General features: G+C 47.9%; 2 protein-coding genes across 2 annotated transcripts in view; one reads left to right on the top strand and one right to left on the bottom strand.

Annotated features, from left to right (window-relative positions):
* The window catches only part of SEC23A (SEC23 homolog A, COPII coat complex component), a 1,668,754-nt gene that overhangs the window by 638,677 nt on the left and 1,010,242 nt on the right, over window positions 1–19,835 (bottom strand). The window lies entirely within an intron of this gene.
* LOC138527301 (histamine H2 receptor-like) overlaps window positions 1–19,835 on the top strand; it is a 131,043-nt gene that overhangs the window by 87,750 nt on the left and 23,458 nt on the right. The window contains exon 3 of the mRNA XM_069638373.1: window positions 1,241–1,394. Within this exon, the coding sequence (XP_069494474.1) occupies window positions 1,241–1,394 (154 nt within the window). The remainder of the gene's footprint in view (window positions 1–1,240; window positions 1,395–19,835) is intronic.

The following is a 19,835-nucleotide window of genomic DNA, read 5'->3' as shown; positions in this document are numbered from 1 at the left end:
GACACCCAAGGGTTGCAGAGCTGCAGGGTGGTAGGGCAAAGTCCTAACAGTTGTCGAAATACTGCTCTTCTTGTATGCCAGGCCATGCTATATCAGCTTTCTCAAACAGAAATGAGTAGGCTAATTTTGCAAAGCATAAGTTAACAAATATGCTTATACTTTCCCTCAAACCATTATGTTGGCATTCTATTCCACAGTACGTTTCTAAGTATATGCAGCCGTTCTTTGTTTTTTATAGCCACTTATGTTTTTTCTAGTGAAAAAACAAGTATACACTTGGGTAATAACTGCATCTGCCCTGAATTGATTTTTAGCGTTCAATGCCTTAATCAGTAAGATATTCATTATATGTACCTCACTTCCCTCTTCGTAGGACCTTAGTTGGCTAAGTTGTGTACTTTTAACAGACATCCAAAGTGGAATGATTAAACCTCCTTATGGTGTAATTCTATCAGGTGACTTGTAGAGTCTACAGAGATGTATCCACATAGTTCTAAAATAAGGATCAATCATTGGAATTAGGTTGATAAGATTTGTTTCTGTTGAATCTGTGCCCTACGATGAAGGTACCTCTAGAGAACCACCTTCTTTCCATATAAACAGCATCTTGCATCAACAAGGTTTTTTTGAAGTCCATTGAATGCTGTAGTCAGTACGCCAGATAAGTTTTGAGGTGGCAGCATTTTACTTGCTACTTAGTAAAGCTGGAGGTTAAATTATTTTTTAGGGTGTAAAAAAGAAAGTTGCATTCCTAATGGGAGTATTTAATAAGCAAGTAAATATTTTATAACTGTAAAACAGAAATGTTTGGCAATAAATATTTCTTTGCACCAAGTTATTCATGCATATTAAAATATACATTTGTACCTCTTCAGATCAGGCAATAATAATAGCCGTGTTTCTTTCTGTTGCATTACGCTACTAATGGGCCAAACATATTTGTGGAGCTGTGTGGATGAAGGCAGGGGGACAGACGTCGGTAGGCGTCTGTTTCCTATTTTTGCTGGGAGTATTTTTACTCCCTATTTTTATATTCTGGGAGTATTTGCCTATTTTTAGGGCAAAAACGTGGCTGATGCACCCCTTATCTGTAGGGCTGGCTGAAGTTTAAGAACTGATCATGAACAACAATGAAAGCCAATGCATAAAAGGGAATTGTGGTCTAATAAATGCAATATTCTGTTAGAAATATTGAATACTCTGTTTTAATATTATTTTGATGAATCTCCTTTTCTTTCAGCTTATCTTCTTGTATGCTGGACACCCTACTTGACCATCAGTTTCATGGACATTTTTCATGACGAGGACATCCCTTCACTAGTGGAAAAAATCTCAATTTGGCTAGTTCTGCTAACATCTGTGTTAAATCCATGGCTCAACTCATTGGGACAAAAGTAAGAATTCTAAAACTTTACATACAAAAGACATAGGGCCTCATTCCGAGGTCGGCGGTAAACCCGAATCCGCCGCCTGACTTCCCTGTGCCACCGGTACATTACAAGTCCCGGCAGCGCGGGAAGTCAGGCGGCAGATTCGGGAACTCCCCATTCCTGTGGAGTCCCATAGGACTCAATGGGAGTGGGGAGACAGAAGCACCAGCACCGTTGCTAACAGCCCCTGCAGGCAGACTCGTAGTGTGGCAGTCCGGAAACAAGGGTACCGGTAAGCTTACCGGTAGCCTTGTTTCAGGAACAACACACTCTTAATGAGGCCCGTACAGTTCACATATATAGTGAATAGCTGTATCATGTTTTTTTCATAGCTCTTTAGAAAAGATTCATCCTGCTTCTAGGGATCTCTAATAAAATATGTTATTGCCAAATGTAATGGCACTTGTTAAAGCAAAAGTATGCATGTACCAGTCACATGAGAATTGGGAAAAATTGTGACAAGGCCATAATTGTCTCTGCAGAACCATGTCTCCAGCCTTGCCTTCAAGTATGTATAAACGCCAGAGTTTGTTTCCCATTTCTGATACCGGCATAGAAGAAAAGAGGGGCTGCAAAACACCAGAATAACCACACACAAGAGTAAAGTTCCAGTGCCGCAGAGACCCAACCCATGGTGGAAGAGAGAGATGCCGACAGACCTGAAGCAGAAACCCATGGAGCAGGACTAGCAAAGCTTGTCAGTAAACCTGCTGCAAACAAAGACAATCCACCAGACCACCATGGACTCAAAATTGGTAAGTTTCCCAAACCTATCAAGGGGACCCCCAACAAAGGGACCCAAACCAGGAACTGGCAGACATAATTTATAAAAACTCCAAAACAACTGAGCAGCAAACCAGCTCACAGAAAGGGAGTGGGGCCAAGTCCACTTTTGAAAGGTTTCCCTGAAAATACCCACCCTGGGAGGGGAATGAAGCCAGAAGATTGGTTAGGGACAAATGGCCAACTGGCACCAGTGGTGGAACACTTAAGCAGGGATCAGGAAACAGAAATTGTGGTTGTGTTGGGTGAGGTTAGAGGAGTATCGGGTGAGGTCCAAGGAGGTGGTGGATGGTGACCAAAAGACTAGCTTCAGGGAGCAGCAGATTGTTGAGAAGAGTTTTGGAGCAGGTGGGGCCGTGGCGTGATAGTGGTTCTCTGGTGTGAGTGTACCTGTGTATGGAACAAGTGTGTAGAAAGTGTAGTGAAAGGTGTGAGAAGGCTGGTACAGGGTGAAAGGAGGGTGGCTGAGTATTAGTGTGGGAGAAGAGGAAATGTGGGGGTAATAGTACTGTGGGAAAAGTAGTAGTGTGGGAGTAGTAGTAGTGTGGGAGGATGGGGAGTAGCAGTGTGGGAAGAGTAGTAGTGGTCTGGGAGTAGCAGCAGTGTAGGAGGAGAAGTAGTGTGGGCGGAGTAGTAGAGTGGGAAGAGGAGTAGAAGAGTGGGAAGAGGAGGAGTGTGAGAGGTGATAACATCAAAGGGTGTAGGCAGGAGAAAGGAGGAGTGAATACAAGAGGAACAGAGGACTGATGGGACGTGTAAGGGGAAAAGAGGTAAGCAGAGTACAAGGTTAAGTAAGGTGACAGTTAGCATGATTGGCTTTTCCGAATTCAACAGAATAAATGCAAGACACTGTTCCAAACCCCAATAAAACACTAACTGGTAGCTAGCGTAGGGAGAGATAGCAAGTCCCTGACAGAGTGTTAGACAGATGAGGGAAAATACCTTTAGGTTATCACCGTAGCTCAGTTCTAGTCTTAGCATACTGAGGGTGTAAGCTTGGGCTAGGGACTAAGCTGAAACAAACTCAGAGAGAGATGGCCATAGGCCCCCCAAATCTGACAATGAAAGCCCTTGACCTGTCCTTGGGACTCTGAATATTTTCTGTGCCATCTGTGACCTAACATAGGACCATTCTGCTTTTACAATGCAACCCTTTTATACACATACAATGGTTTCAACTTTTTATTTAGTTGAAAGACAATTTGCTGCTTTGCAATATTATGCATTTTTACAGTAATGTGTATTGGAATACAATATTTGATCACAATTTTCACTACTAACATTTTGCAGTGGCTCTCTTGTAGAGCTAGGCCGCAAATCACAGGCCAATATTTCTGATATTTATTAAAAAAAGGCTATATCCACCAGATTGGGACACTGGTATCTTTCATTGCTCGTGCAGTGACAAGGATGCCGTACATACCCAAGAAACTACACATACATTGCATGGCATCAGTGAGATGTGATGTCACTATAAGATGTACATAGGGTCACAATATCTGCACGCTTAGTTCCTTAGATCCTACACCTCCCACAGTATCCAGAGACATTCCAAAGTAACTAAGGGGAAGTGAGTGGGCTATGAACGAGAGAAAACACTGTATCTGTCATAGCTATAATTTTTGCAGGAAAGGCTATACCTAAAGGCTACTATTCCGCTGCACATCTTTCATCTTGTGAAAGTCCCCTCCTCCCCCCCCAATTCACAGATAATATGGAAGGAAGGATCTCATATTTCACACTAAAATAATGTGCTCCCAGAGGAGCAGCTGCACCACAGACCTTCCAAAGCCTAACCTCAAGCATCCGAAACCAGGTAAGAATGTTTGGAAAAAGGATGCAGCGAAGTCAAGTAGATGCTCCACAAGTATCTAGCAATGAAAAGCCCATCTAGAAAGCAGTCGAATAGGATGTAGCTCTGGTAAGATGTGCAATAATTACATTGAAACAAACCTTGTTTGCTGCATTACAACAAGAAGTAAAGCAGACATTCAATCCCAGGGATATAGTTTATTTGGAAAATTGCAATCTAATACAGTAACAGCCATAAGCCACACACAGCCATCTATCTCCACTGCAAGTCTAAGGCATAGAAGCTACTACCTCTCCAGTTCCAGTGTTTTTTCTAAATTGACAATCCCTACTTCAGGAACATCTTGCCTCCGTACTACAGGGGTCCTAACACGAAAGCTCCCGCTTAATGTGTACCTGAAACCTGGTGTCATAGATGGCACAGAAACCATTCTGAGTCTTGAAGCACAGTTCAAGGAATTATATTTTCATTTGGGGGCCTAGGGCCATACTGCTCTCTCGTCTTCCCATGACCACCCCCCACCCAACCCTGGCATCCATAATCCCTGGTTAGTTGTATTGAATGGTAACCCCGACTGTCTACGATCTTCTCTATTCCTATTTGGGGCTTCCCTGTGAGCAGGCTGTTTAGACTCTCGCAGGAACTTCCAAACTGCTCCTATTCTAACAAAAGGTTAGTGCTCTAATGGGAGTTAAGTCAGTACCCGACACTTGCTCTGGTATTCAGGCTAAATCGTCAAGCCCACTCACTCCTCCTCCACAACTCTTTCTACCACTCCCCTCAATTTGCTTCTATCACAAGTCTTCATTCCTCCAGTGTTTCACTCCTAATGCTTTTCCCTCCACCTTTTGATGCAACTACTCCTACCTGTCTTTACTACTACTCTCCTTCACACTACTTTCCTCCATTCATGACTAACCTTCTCCATTACTTATCCTGCTCCTACCTCTACTGTCCTCCCACCAATACTACACTTTTCATACGCCTAGTGCACTCCTCCTCCCCTTCTGCAGTCCTTCTCCCCAATACTACACACCTCCTTCCACTACTACACACCTCCTTCCACTACTATACACCTCCTTCCACTACTATACACTTCCTCCCACTACTAGACACCTCTCTTCCCACACCCCGACTCAGTCAAACTGCTTGCACTCTGTACCAGGCTTCTCTCACTCACACTGTATACTATATTTTCTACACACTTGTCTCACAGCCACCCACACTCACACTGCTGGACCACCATCAGTCCTGAACCAATACCTTGCCTTCTCCAACAATCGTCACCACAACTCCCCACCCTTCGTTCCATCCTCCTGCTGGTCTCTTGGTCGTCCTCGACCACTGACTTCACTCGTTAACCAACACTTTCATCTTCCTCTTCCTGTCTTTTATGACTCCTGCTATGCAAGGATTGGTCTCCTTTCCCTATCCAATGGTCTGTTTTTCCCCTTGGTGGTGTATATGCGAGGGAAAGACATAACATGGGCCCTAAGACCCACCCAGTTCTTCCTTGTGTTCCATCAGCGGAGTGTCCAGGGCGGCCCTTGCTGTTCAGTGTTCAAGTTTGTAAGTGGGGGCCGATTCCCTGTGCCCCTAAATGTAGGTCTTAGAGCTTGGAGGATCCCAGTTCTCGTAATGTGTCTGTTGTGGTCGAACGAAGAAAATAACAATGGCACTGCATTGAACCGCCTCTTATGCGGCAGCCATGCAAGTGCTGCAGCTTTGCTCTCTCTTGCTGTGTCTCTGGATTGCTGCTGCAGGATAAGCTACATAGCTTTCTTGGGGTTACTGGTGTTCTGAGGTGTCGCAGTCTCCAGTTCTTGCTGGGGAAGCTGTGAGATCTTTGTTGGTCTCTCCCTCTGATCGGCTCATCTTTCGCTATTGCCATAGAAAGAATGAAAAAAGACTGGCAAGCATCTTGTAGTAGAGGCATGGTTGTAGGTAAGGGTCTGTGCATGCAAGAATTCTGACACAAGAGGGGCAGGAATTGGGGCCTACTCTGCTTTAGCTGTCCACGAGTTAGGACTGACTCTGGATGGCTCCCTGGTAGGACTTCCATCCCCTCTGGATAAGTACTGAATACTGGCCTTGTCACACTGGTATTATTAAAAGTAAACCCCTTAGTCTGACATACACACTGGGATCTACAGTCGAAGAGTCATGAATGAGGGAAGTCTTTTTACCTCTTCACCTGCTCTTCTTTGTCATGTATTATGAGAAACAACTCACAAAAGGAGCCTGGGACCTTACTGCCCTTAGATCAAATATTAATAGTTGCCACTGTATCTGTAACTTGGAAGGTTTAGGAAATTCAGAGTATTAAAAATTAATCTGGAGTTTGAGTAATTCTAATTTGATCTTAAAACACACTTGTTCATTTCTGTAACTAAAATTTATTTTACAAAAATTAAGTTGTTCTGGGGAGCTGAGCTGGTAGCTGTTCATCCCTTTTTGATGCTCCTTGTCTGGGGGTTCTCCCTTCAAGAGATGGTCCTTTGATGTAGAGCATGGTCCATTAAAGCCCTACACCACAGAAGGTGATTCATTATATTTCTTTTGTGGGAGCAAGGCACAATAAATGGCTCCAAACATACCAAACACAACAGGTAGCCCCGACTCCTGTACAGGCTTGGCAGATGTCTTCTCTTTGACAATTATAAGTTGGTCATTTTCTTAGGGAGTCCCTCTGTTACGCTTACTAATGGCCTTTGCTATTAAGGGGTTGGAAACCAAACTGAGTTCAAAGCAAAGGAAATGATGTGACAGAGTAGGTAAAAAGATGGGTTGACACTGGTTGAGGAGTAGTATGACCTGGATACTGTCTGTAGTCTCAGGTTTTCCAAAGTGAGGGTATAAACACCTATGCTGGTGGACCACCCACACTTCACATTCATGGATTTTGGATTGAAAGGAAAGCTTTGTCTTGGTCAACTGATCATGAATGACTGCCTGCCTGCCTGGATTAAAGCTTTGCCTGAAACCTGCAGATCCTGTGAAGACCAGCCTGCCTGATTTGGCCACTAGACTGGTAACAAGGGTTGCAGAGGCCAAACCCTCAACAGAATCCCTGGGAACATGGGCATTATACCGGACTGTGATTCATACCTGCCTTGCTGTAGAAACACTTATTTAAGAACAAACTTTGGTGAATGTGGAAGTTTTAGGGTGCAAGACCAGTCAAGAAGGCTCCTAGGAGGCCTAAGACCTGGACCAGTGCTTGGAAGTGCACTGCAGAAGTAGACCATACACTTGGAGCACTTTACCAAATTTCATGTGCCTAGGGTTACCCAGGCAGCGGGTAGTCAGAAACAAAAACAGAGGATTCCCAGCCGACGACAGGGATTATTCATGAGCATGTGAATCCATGAAAGGTACCAATGCTGGAGAGCAAGCATTTCTTTTTTGCATCTGTGTGTGTGTTATCTTGCTGCTGCCAAAATTGAATGTGTGTTTGGTGGGCTTTAATTGAAATTTAAAGGAATAGTGCGCTCAAAAATATTGTTCCAAAAGATGGCCAATAATCAAAAAAATGTATTAAACATCATTTTAAAGAAAGTTCCTATGTAAACTTTTGAGCAAACAAAGCTCAAAGCTTTACATGGAAGCATCCATTTTGCCATTTCAGGCAGCCTCCTCAGCTCATGTTAAGCTCTGCCCTGGCAGCACTAAACAAGCAGCAAAAGCCCCCTACTGGGAGCTTTTGCTTACTGCAGCCAGAGCAGAGCTGTACATGGAGGAGGCTACCTTAACTTTCCTTTTACGTTTTCGGTGCTCCCCAAGCCCAGGGAATGCTCAGAAAACGTAAAATGAAAGGCAAAAAGCAAAAGGCGCAGCAATTCTAAATACAACGTTGTTGTATTTGAGATTGCCCTGGTTATAAAACCACAGAAATCATAAATACAACAACGTTGTATTTCTGACTGCTACCGCTTTGAGTTCCCTGGGCAGGAGACAAAGCGAAAGCTGCCGCAGTCAGAAATACAACATTGTTGTATTTGTAAATGTCGAGAAAACCGCAGCATGTACAAATACAACAATGTTGTATTTCTGACTGCAGCCGCAGTCAGAAATACAACTTTGTTGTATTTGTACATGCTGCGGTTTTCTTTCTATGTTTCCCGGGCTCCTCCGGCTCGAGGTTGGGGATACCAGCAGACAAACTGGGGGCACTTTGTGCTGTGGTGTGGTGAAAAAGCCGATTTTGGGGAGACCCCACTGGTAGAAGATGCAAAGAACTTGGCTCTGGTGGAGCTCCCATTCATGGCATGATCGTAGCTCCCTGCCAAGGGGATCTGCGATGGTGGTGTGGATTCCCGGTAGATGAAAAGGAAGGAGATACAAGTTCTGGGATAACGCACAGTACCAAATTACCTGAGCTTTCTTGGACAGTATCGGTGAGCGGTGTGCCACCTTGTTTCCGGATATAAAACATGGTGGTCGTGTTGTCAGTGAAGATGCAAACCACCTTGTTCTGTAGATGCCGTTGGAATGAATTTAAGGCCCAAAACATTGCTCTTCGCTCCAAGACATTTATGTGTAGGGCTTTGTCTTCTGAAAGCCAAAGGCCTCTGGCATGGTGTTGGCCTGTGCGGGCTCCCCATACCTTCAGGGTAGCATCAGTGGTGACTGTGGCTTAATGAACTGGGAGGTGAAAGCGAGCGTGTTGCGTGAGGTACTCGCGAGGATTCGACAATTTCTATAATAGTTTGGCTGAAGGATGGTGTGAGGGCAATTTTGTAGTTCCGAGAACCCAGTACTTGCTGCCATCGAGCATCCACAAACTCTTGGAGAGGCCTCATGTGAATCCTGCAATGTGGAACCAATGGGATGCAAGAGGACATCATGCCCAACAAAAACTTGATGGAGCAGACTGTTGTCACCCGCAATGTGAACAGTTGTTGAATCTTGTGAAGTATGGCTTTGACACACTCCTCTGAGGGAGTAGAAAGACATTCTAGGGTGTTGAGCAGTGAACTCAGGAACAGAGAGTTCTGAGATGGCAGTCTGCATGACTTTGGAAAGTTGACGGAGAGCCCTAGAGAGGTCAGGCACTGAATGGTCTCCTCAGTGTGGCAGAGAGGGAGTGCATATTAGGCAGTCGTCTAGCTATGGATAGAGATAAATGCCTACTCAGCAGAGGTAGGCAGCCGCCGGTGCTATACCTTTCGTGAAGACTCTTGGAGCTGATTTGGGGCCAAAAGGTAGAGCTTTGAATTGATGTTTGCCTTGTACTATGAATCTTAGGAAGCGTCTGTGCTTGTGATGTATGGGAATGTTCAAGTAAGCATCCTCAAAGTGCAGAGAGGAAAGCATGTCTCCCTGTTCTAGTTGTTCGAGAACGTGTTGAAGTGTGACCATGCAGAACTTTTCTGATTTTAGGAACATGTTGAGCTGCCTGAAGTCTGGGAAGAGTCTCTACCCACCAGAACTTTCTCTCAATAGGAAGATTCTGGAGTACACTCTGGAGCCTGCACTGGTACAGCTTCTATAGCGAATGAGTAAGAGGATAGGGTGGACACAACTCGTATACTGCCAATAGACTGTGAGGTAAATAATCAGGTGATCTAAAGTAGATAAACCTCTGGCGTCACCCAGAAACCCAATTTTGTTGATACGTGGCAACTGGCGACATGTTCATATGAACTGCTGGTCAAGCCAGCAATCACCGTATCTTTTCTAATCATGCATACGCAAGCAGATATCATTAAGTTATTGAGCCGTACGAGGTATCAACAATTGCAATCTGTCATTTGAAATAGGTGTTCAGCAGCTTGAAACCAAATACTGATTTCAATTGACTGGAAAAATACATTGAAAAAACATTTATTTACCTGAACACTGCATCACTAAAGGAATTTATCCAGGCCTGAATTTCAACGTGGGTCCTACATAGCTTGTTTTGCAGGGGTAGACTGCACAACAAGCTGTGGAAAACTCAAGCTCTGAAATAGGGCCCCACATAACAATTAAACAATTGATCACTGACACAAATGTCCCTGTGTACAAATCTTGTGTTCAGAGATCAGGCCACACAACTTGTAAACGCTGGCTCGAATGTCTCTTTATGGCCGTGAAGATTTCCCACTTGCGATTCTTTGATCGACTTCGACTGTGTTCCTGCGAGTAGCCCCATTTTGTACGTTCCTCCCACAGATTGCCCATCTATGACATTCCATCTCCAGCGCAAGCTACCGTTGGAAACTTTTTGGCACAGGGGATGCAGCACAACTCTGGTCAGCATTGTTACATGCCACCTACCCAACGTGACATTGGGTCAGTATATATGGGGTCACCGGGCTCCATGACATCAGTTCCACCTGTTTTATGTAGCACTCAGCCATTGAGGGATGAAAGTGCAGATGAGGTACACAAGCTATCCACCATGAGAGAGAGAGAGAGAGAGAGAGAGAGAGAGAGGGAACAAGTTATCTGCGGGAGGAATATTCATCAGGAAGTACATTACCAAGGGGTAACTAATTTGTTGTTCTAATGGATTCCTTTCTCCCACAGATTCCTTATATAGGATAGACTCCTAAAGCAAAACATAAACCTGGAGGATGGAAGAGAGTGAGAGGAGACCATCTAACCAGAAAACTCTTGAGGACTGCTCAAACAAAGCAAGCATCTTGTCCTGATAGAGTCCAAGCAGTAATGTTTGGGAAATGTGTGCAGAAAGGCCCATGTGATCACTATGGGCATATGTCCAAGATAGGTGGCCCCTCTCTGCAGAGCAGAGGTGCCAGCCATGTCTCTGGTTGAATGAGTCCTGCGACCATCGGGTACATCATTCCCAGCCAGATCATAACATTCTGAGAAGTAGAAGATGATCCACTTTGATTGGTTCTGTTTTATCATAACCCTGCCAGCAAGAGCACTAGCATAACCCACAAAAAGCTGGTCATCTTTCCTGAAGTCTCTTGTCTGAGAGATGTAGTAGCTGAGACCCACACAAGCTCCAGCTGATAGAATCAGTCCTCCATCTTCCAAGAGTGAAGTGGAGCAAAACACACAGGAAGATGCATCTTATGGGAGTGGAGGAAGTCTGAAACAACCTTACGAAGGAAGGATGCTTTCCTCTCAATGTCTGATTATCTTTGGAGAACACAAAGAAGGGAGGTTTAACAGGCACACCTGGAGGGGACGTGGCTAAGAGGCCATGTAGGAGGACGTGTCCTGCTGGAACTCGTGGTGATCCGACTATAATCCTGTGAATTTGTGCTGAAATATTGACCATCAGGCCAGCAGAGCAGAGTACTAGGCAGGGGAAGCTGCGGAGCACACATTGCTGCAATCGGACGTGGACCGCCGGCTAGGAGGAGACAGCTGGAGCCCCGAATAGGGTGCGAGCGCCCACGGCACACGCGAAAGGAAAATGGCCACCGCTTGATGCGCCGCAGAACAAAGGACTTCGGGCCGGCGAGAGAACTGTATGTGGAGGCAGTGATAGTATTGGAGATCCATAGCGCCGGCGTGGGCTGGCGGGAGGCGAACGAAGACCGCTAGCTGCAGTTGGTGCCCTGTGTAAATATGGAAGAGGGCTGGCCCGCTCGGAGTGTTACTTTGTCTCCATTCGCGGGCTCCCGCACGGGCGCACATCAGAAGGTGCGCATGTATCTGGACTGAGGGGCGCTGCTACATTTGTAGCCTGGTGGAACGAGCGAACGTGCGGGTGCCACACAACTAAAAGAGCCAGGCCACAGCGGGTGTAAGGAGCGGGACACGCATGGAGAACTGGAGGACCGGTTCGGTCCCGCAGCAGGCCAGGACACATTGTAACTACATCGGATGACCCACAGTGCCGGCAGGATTGGAGCATAGACCACCTGCTGCAGGGCACTACCGACGGAATCAGAGGAAGCTGGGCCCATTTGGATGGTTACATTTTTCCATCCACGGGCTCTGCAAGAGCGCACATTGGCAGGTGCGCCATCGGTGGGGAATCGGACATGTAGCTGCAACTGTAGCAAGGCTCATTTAGTGAGGTTCGATGGCCCGGACACTTGCTGCTTTGCACACGGATGCCAGGACGGATGAACGCTTGAAGGCAGAGGTGAGCACATACGCTTGAGATCCGCACCTAAAAGAAGGAACTGTTGCAACACACAAAGGCAAACTTAGCCCTGCAGGCATGCTTAGAACAGTGCTTGTCATGTGCTGGACATGGAGTTAACAGTGATGCGCTCAGAAGAAACAGATAGAGGTGGATGCAAGTATAGCTGCTGGGACTGGGCTCCTGGTTTGGGGGCCCAGAAAAGCCCGTATTACCACGTGGGCCGACAAAGCCCGCTTCAAGGACTGGCTGGGGGGCCCGCTGGCACTGACAACGCGGTTGGTCTGCGAAACGTGACCACCGATGGACAAGAAGCTGCTGCACCCTTGGGGTCCTGGGAGGACGCAAGCTGGACTGGTAAAGCGCTGAATGGGCTCGCAGGATCTGGAGAGAAGCCCGAAGGCCCGGACCAACTGGGGCTGGAGCTTGGGGTCCGAGAGGGGTAAACAAACGCACATTATTGCGTGGTAGGACACAACCCACTCCTGTAGCAAATAAGTAGCTTCAAGACACCCCTTGTGTGGCTTGTCTGGGCCCATGCGCTAATAGCAGTTTAACCCCGCTGGGGCTGATAGCCATAAGTGGTGGGGCTCGCCTACAAGTTTCTGGCATGACGCCATGTCCAGCAAACCTCTAAGAACGAAGGGCAAGCAACCTACGCTGGACGAATACGCCAGAAAACTACCGGGCCCAGAAGGAGCCACAAGTAAAGACAAAACCCCCATCGGGGGAGCGGCCGCCATGGGCACGAACCAGGAGATCCTTGCTGCGATCGCTGACCTGAAAGTGGCCTGGGAGACCAAAATTGGACTGGCTGTGACTGAATTGAAAGCAGCACTAGAGCTCAAAGTTGGGGCAGTGCAAGAGGAAGTGAATCTTCTCCGGCAAGATGTCAGGTCTCTGGCAGAACGTACAGGGAACTTAGAAAAAGAGGTGGTCCCGAACACAGCGGACTGTGCAACACATAAATCGGAACTTCACGCCCTAGTAAAACGCGTGGGTAACCTAGAAAGCAGGGCGGAGGAGGCGGAGGGACATGCCCGGAGGAATAACATCCGCATTGTTGGTTTGCCGGAGGGAGCTGAGGGACCCAACCCTACAGAGTTAATCGAATCTATGCTGCTGCAGGAGATAACCGGAGGGGTGCTGTCCCAGTGGTTTGCGGTGGAAAGAGCGCACAGGGCCCTAATGAGGAGGCCACCGCCAGGAACCCCCCCTTGGCCGGTGATTGCCAAGATCCTGAACTATCGAGATCAGGAAAGAATCCTTGAACACTTCAGGAAGGGTGGAACAATACAAAGGGGGACAGCAAACATAACTGCATACCCACATTACACCCTGTTGGTACAACGCAGTCGTATGAACTTTGGGACTGTGAAAAGAAGATTGCGTAAAGCAGGCCACAAGTATATGCTGCTCTACCCGGCGAAGCTGAAGGTGTTCCACAAAAACAGAACCTTGTTTTTCGAATCCCTGGAAGAAGCTATGGGGGGGCCCGACACGCAGAGCTGCCCCCAGGAGTCGGGCATCCAGACAGGAGAAGGAGAAGGAGGAGATAAGTAATCTGCGTCTGTGGTACCAAGGGATGTCGCAGCCTAAGACAATGGGACTTGATTATTGAATAAGATGTAACTTATGGGTGTGCATGGTCAGGAATATAAATGGATATGATCTGTGAGCACTGAGACTTTTGATACGAGCACGGGAGCCTTGCAGAGCTAGTCCTCATACCCCCATATAGAGAAGCTTAGTTAGGTCACCGGTAGTCCGGTGACACCCTGCCGGGTTCCTGACCTCGGCATTCCGAGGCAGGAACAAACACGGGGTCACCTGAGATCCAGGGATGGAGCTGGGCACTTGTTGGGGCTGGGAGGGGTGGAGGGAGGGAAGGGGCGGTGTGTTGGGGTTTGTTGTTGGGAAAGGGGGAGGGGGAGTTTGTTGGGAGAGGGAGGGTAACAAGCCAATCCGAGAATCATATCAGGTTGGAGGGAGGTTGGAGAGGGAAGGCAGGATATTGTACCTATGGCGTCGGGTTGCCTTAGAGTGGTTACCTGGAATGTCAGGGGCCTCAATAGTTACTTGAAGCGTAATAAAGTAATGATGTACCTGAGAAGGATGAGGATCGACATAGCATTATTGCAGGAGACCCACCTTACCAAGGAAAAATTGGAGGTGGTCAAGAGAAATTGGAAGGGGAGCATCGCGGGGGCCACATACTCGGCCTACGCAAGAGGAGTTATCACATGGGTAGCACCTCATGTACCATTTCAATTGCTTCAGTCTATGGAAGACCCAGGAGGCAGAATGATGATAGTGCAGGGGATGTTGGAAAACCGGTAAGTGAGTATTATAAACTTATACGCCCCTAACTGTCATAATTCGTCGATCACACCCTTTCTGGTCTTCCTGGTCCCTGGCACATAAGGGGTTACTCGCTGCAGTACACCCAACATGGCCGTATACACGGAACGCGGTCTATCGACCTTTACGTCCTATGCAGCACGTTCTATAAAATTAGCCACTCCCCTGTGGTTCCGCGCGTCTCAACGCTACCGATAGCTGTGGCCTGACGTGCTCCGTAGTTCGTTCTCCTGAACTGTGTTGCTTCCTGGTTCCCGGACCTTCTTCGTTCTCCTTTCCTTCTACCTTCCTTGATCCTGTTTCCTCTGCGTTCCGCGCAGACCGCCTCCGTGTGCTGCCTCCATTTCCAAGCTTCCTGGAGTTCCTTTGATCCCGGACGAAGAAGCTGAACGAATCCTGGAATCCGAAGACGGCCGTGCGGGCTTGTACAAGACCTGAACTGCTCGGAAGAAAACCCAGACAAAGGACTCTGTAAAACAGAGAAAACAGGTGAGAAAAGGGGAAACCTGTGACACTAACCAGGATACAGCGGCCTACTTTTGAACCCTGTACGGCAAAATTAGCCCCCTATTAGGTGGCAGGATCCTATGGGGCGGAGACTTTAATTGTGTTCTGAATCCCCAAGATGGACAGATCAGATGGTAAACTAGACAAACCCACCCCGGCTGCAAAGGTGCTACAGGCCCTCCTGAGAGATTTTGACCTCATAGACGTCTGGAGGCAGCTGCACCCTGCAGACAGGCCATACTCACACTATGTGGCACCACATGACTGGCACACGAGGCTGGACTACGTGTTTGCCGCTGTCGGGCTGGTAAGCGAGAAGAGAGGCGTGGAATACAAGGCCAGAGTGCTCTCAGACCACTCCCCCCGAGTCCTGGAGTGGCGACACCAACCCCCTAGAGCGCGGATTCCGATGTGGAAACTCAGAGCCGAGGCTCTGCAGGGCTCGGGATTCCAGGAGGATCTGAGGGAGGTGATCACGGAGTACTTCGAGATTAATACAAAAAAAGGTAGCAGACGCCCCTCTCTCGAAAGAACACGGCATGATAACCTGTTCAGTGGTTTTTAACCACTTTGAGAGTTCGCAGCCATCTGCTCACTGTGCTTTGAGAGGCTCAGCTTCACCTCACTGATGATGCCCAACAAGGCTGAAACACGTGTATGGCGTTGCTGTTGGTACTCTTGTTCAGAGAGGAATTGCCATAGCATTTCGGTGCTGGACTGCCCATGTGGGCGGAACAAAGACTGATATGCAAATGGATATGTCCCATCTGTGAAAGGTACAGTGAGCAAAAAGCAGATGGGCTGCGAACTCTCAATGTGGTTAACAGCCACTGAACAGGTTATCATGCCTTGTTCTTCCGAGAGAGGGGCGCCTGCTACCTTTGTTGAATTCTTTGAAGGATCTTGGGGTTGGTCATCCGAGGTTACCTGGGGGCAACCAGACGTAGACTCCCTGCTCACTGTGCTTGGAGAGGCTCAACTTCACCTCAATGATGATGCCCAACAAGGCTGAAACAGTGTATGGGGTTGCTGTTGGTACTCTTGTTCACAGAGGAATTGCCACCGCATTTCGGCGCCTGCTACCTTTGTTGAATACTTCGAGATTAACACCGGCAGTGTTCGAACTATGGGAACTGTGTGGAAGGCGTTTAAGGTGGTAGTGCGGGGGGTGGCTATATCAAAATCCAGTGGGCTCCAGGGGGGCATTGAACGAGAGCTGCATAAAACAGAGAAGGAGTTTGAAGACATTATGCGTAGGGGAGGCACCCTCTCGGGAAGAAGCAGTCTGGATGAGACTGCTACAACAGGATAGTAGTGAACACTGGGATAGGTTATGTAAATTAAGCGATAAGAAATATGTGGAGAGACAGCATGCGGGGGGAGACAAGCCGGGCAGACTGCTGGCTTGGCTATATAAGAGCGAAGTGGCACGGCCGGTGATCAGGGAAATTAGAGGGGAGGGAGGCCTGGTCCTGGATCCCAAGAGGGGGTGAATGAAGAGTTTCTTAGATATTACGAGCGTCTCTATGAGGACCCAGGCGAAGAGAGGGACCAGGAAACGCTAGAAGATATAGGCTTGCCCACCTTAGACGATTTAGAACGGGCAGACCTTGATGCCCCAATCACATTAGAAGAACTTGAGATGGTGATTCAGCACCTGCCTACTTGTAAAGCTCCGGGATCAGACGGGCTCCCAAGCAAATTCTACAAGACCTACAAATAAGAGCTGCTTCCCCCTTTGCTGGCCATGTTTAATGAGGCGTTTGAGCATGGCAGGTTGCCAGAGTCCCTACGGGAGGTGGTGATCATTCCGTTTCTAAAGCCGGGTAAGCCTAGCACAGACTGCGGGTCATATAGACCCCTATCGATGCTTAACCAGGACAGAAAAATCCTTACGCCAGTGCTAGCAAATAGACTTAAGCGAGTCATCGGCAAACTGATACACCCAGACCAAACCGGCTACGTCCCTGGCAGGAATATAACCGATAACCATAGAAGACTGCACCATATTATTGATCAGACAGAGGAGGACCCAGGTGAGCTGGCGATCGTCTCGCTTGATGCGGTCAAGGCCTTTGACCCAGTAAGATGGCCCTGGCTGTTAGCGACTTTGAGAGCATACGGAATGGGGTCGGGCTATTTCAGGTGGGTCAAAATGTTATACAGCTCCCCATTTGCAAGGGTTAAAACAGGTGCTATTATCTCAGACAAATGGCAGCTTAGCAGGGGCACGAGACAGGGCTACCCCTGGTCGCCCATGTTGTACATACTAGCGTTGGAACCATTGGCAGTCTGTCTTAGACAACAATATGGGGAGATAGGGATCCGCACTGCGAGTGGTCCACATCTTATTTCATTATACGCTGATGATATACTCTTGTACCTGCGCTTCCCAGAGGAGAATATACAATACATCCTGGAGGTGATGGAACGATATGCTACCGTCTCCGGTATAGCGGTAAACCCCAAGAAATCTAGCATGTTCCCCCTGGGAAGATATAGACATGCTTTACCAAGGAGCTTGCTGGTATTGCCAATACCCAGGCAAACCGAGACGTTCCGATATCTTGGAATTGACATATAACACACGATAGGAGAGGAACACAAACACAACACGGAAAAGGCAGTTGAAAGCATTAAAAATAGCATGGGTTTCTGGTCCAGACTACCCCTGGCCATGATGGGGAGAGCTGCTCTGATTAAGATGGTAGTCCTGCCCAGAGTTACATTTTTTTGTAAATATCCCGTATGTGGTCCCCAGGCGCTTCTTCGCCAGTCTCCACAGCTTGTGCAGGGGCTTTATATGGCATACCTCCAGGAACAGGGTGGCTCTTTGGAAATTACAGAATTTGTGTGACAGGGGGGGAATAAATCTGCCGAACTTTGAGCTATATTACTTGGCGGGACAACTGCAATATGTGGCCAGATGGCTGTCTGAAGAAGAAACAGCTGAAACCAGGCTGTTGTGCATGGAACCTGCTCCTTACTTCCTCAGAGAGAGAGTGTGGTTGTCAAAACCCAAGGTACTAGAGATGGCGAGGCTGTTTGTACTTGGCTGGGAGGTGTGGCATAGGGCATGGCAGATTGTGGGATACCCGGCTCCGTTCTCTATGCAGGTGCCGCTGGTGGCGCTATGCAGAGAAGACCCCGAATTGATAAAAGGGGTCTGTAAATACTGGGAACCGATGGGCCTGGTTACCCTGGGATACATATGGCAGGAGGGGGAGGCACTGGAATTCCAGAAACTAACAGAGGACACTGGGGAGCATAAAGGGCAGAACATCCTGATGCCACCTTTGAGACGATATATGACATCTCGGAGGGTGGGCATGACATATCCCGCATATATGAGCTATTGGGGTCCAAGGTGGGGAAGGAATTGCTCGAACTGAGGCAAGCCTGGGAAGAAGAGGTGGGAGAACCCATGTCGGACGGGCTATGGGACAGAGCCCAAAAATATCATAAGAAAGTGTCCTGGAACGCGAAGCTCTAACCGATCCAACTATATGTCACACATAGCATAACCCCCAGTAAGATTGCCAGGTTTGGTGGCCAATTGACTCAAAGATGCCCCAGGTGCGGGGAGGAGGAAGCTGGGATGTTACACATGTTCTGGGCTTGCCCGGAGGTGGGAAGGTTGAACTGAAGGTATGCTTGGCAGGTAAAGGCATCACGCTAGAGGTGGAGTCGGCTTGGGCATGCATGTTTGGGGGCTTTCCTAGACCACAAGATCTGAGGCATATCAGTAAGATGAAAGACATGGCCTACGTCCTGGCCAAACGGAGGATTGCAATGTGCTGGAAGGCAGCCCATAGGCCTAGGCTAGAGTTGCAGGGGGCAGACCTCATGAAGTGGGCAGAGGCAGAAACGGCTGCTTGGTTCGAAGCGGTCAGCAGGGGAGGGGAGGAGGAGGTGGGATCCCTAATCGAATGGAGGCAACTGGTGGCCACTATGGCGGGCCCCTCCCAGACCGTTCACAGTGATGATGACACGGAAAAGATAATGACAATAGACCCGCCTGAGGAAGAACAGGCTGATTACATGGATACAGTGGCTTGAGTTGATGGGGCGGGAGGGAGTAGGACAGAAGAGCGCATTCTGTAAATGTTATGATGTTAAACTTAAACATGGAAGTCCTAATTATTTGTAATGTTTGGTGTGTTATAAAATAATAAAAATTCAAAAGAATTCAAAAAACCAGGCACACCTGGTACTCACTCACCCCCTCTTGCGGTAGTGAGAGTCACCAGGAAAATCACCTTAAGAGGGAGCAACTTTGATGAACATGAATGGAGGGGCTCAAATTGAGCACCCAGAAGGAAAGGCAACACTAAATTCAAGTCCCACATAGGAACAAAAAACTGGCGTGAAGAAACTGGTTGCATAAACCCTGCAAAAACTGCATAACAATGGGGACTGTGAAGAAAGGGTCTTGCTCAAGGGTCCTTTTAAAGAGCAAGATGGCAGCTAGGTATGCCCAGCCAGGCCAGATCCTGTACAGGGGATGTAGGACAGATGAAAGGGTCCAGATCCTTTTCTCAACACCACGCTGAGTATTTATGCATCTGCAGGCATACATTGATTTGGACCTTCAAGCAGAAAGGAGCACTTCCTGGACATCATCTGGCATATCCCACTCCTTATACCTAAGCCTCTCAGCAGCCATGCATGAAGGTTCAGCCTCCTGTGGCTTGGAAGAAGGACCAGCCTCTTTGACTGAGACAGCAGGTCCACTCTCACCGGTAGGTGCCATGGAGGGCAGATGGACATGTCCAGAAGGTCTGTGTGCCACGTCCTCCCTTCCCAGCCCGGAGCAATCAGAATCAACATGGACTCAAATGATCGCAGTCTCCGGAGAGCTAGCAGATTGGCAGGGATTGACGAGAAA

Source organism: Ambystoma mexicanum, chromosome 14 (assembly GCF_040938575.1).
Source record: "Ambystoma mexicanum isolate Mex_15411 chromosome 14, UKY_AmexF1_1, whole genome shotgun sequence".
NCBI classification, from domain to species: domain Eukaryota; kingdom Metazoa; phylum Chordata; class Amphibia; order Caudata; family Ambystomatidae; genus Ambystoma; species Ambystoma mexicanum.
This window is presented reverse-complemented; position numbering and strand designations above follow the sequence as displayed.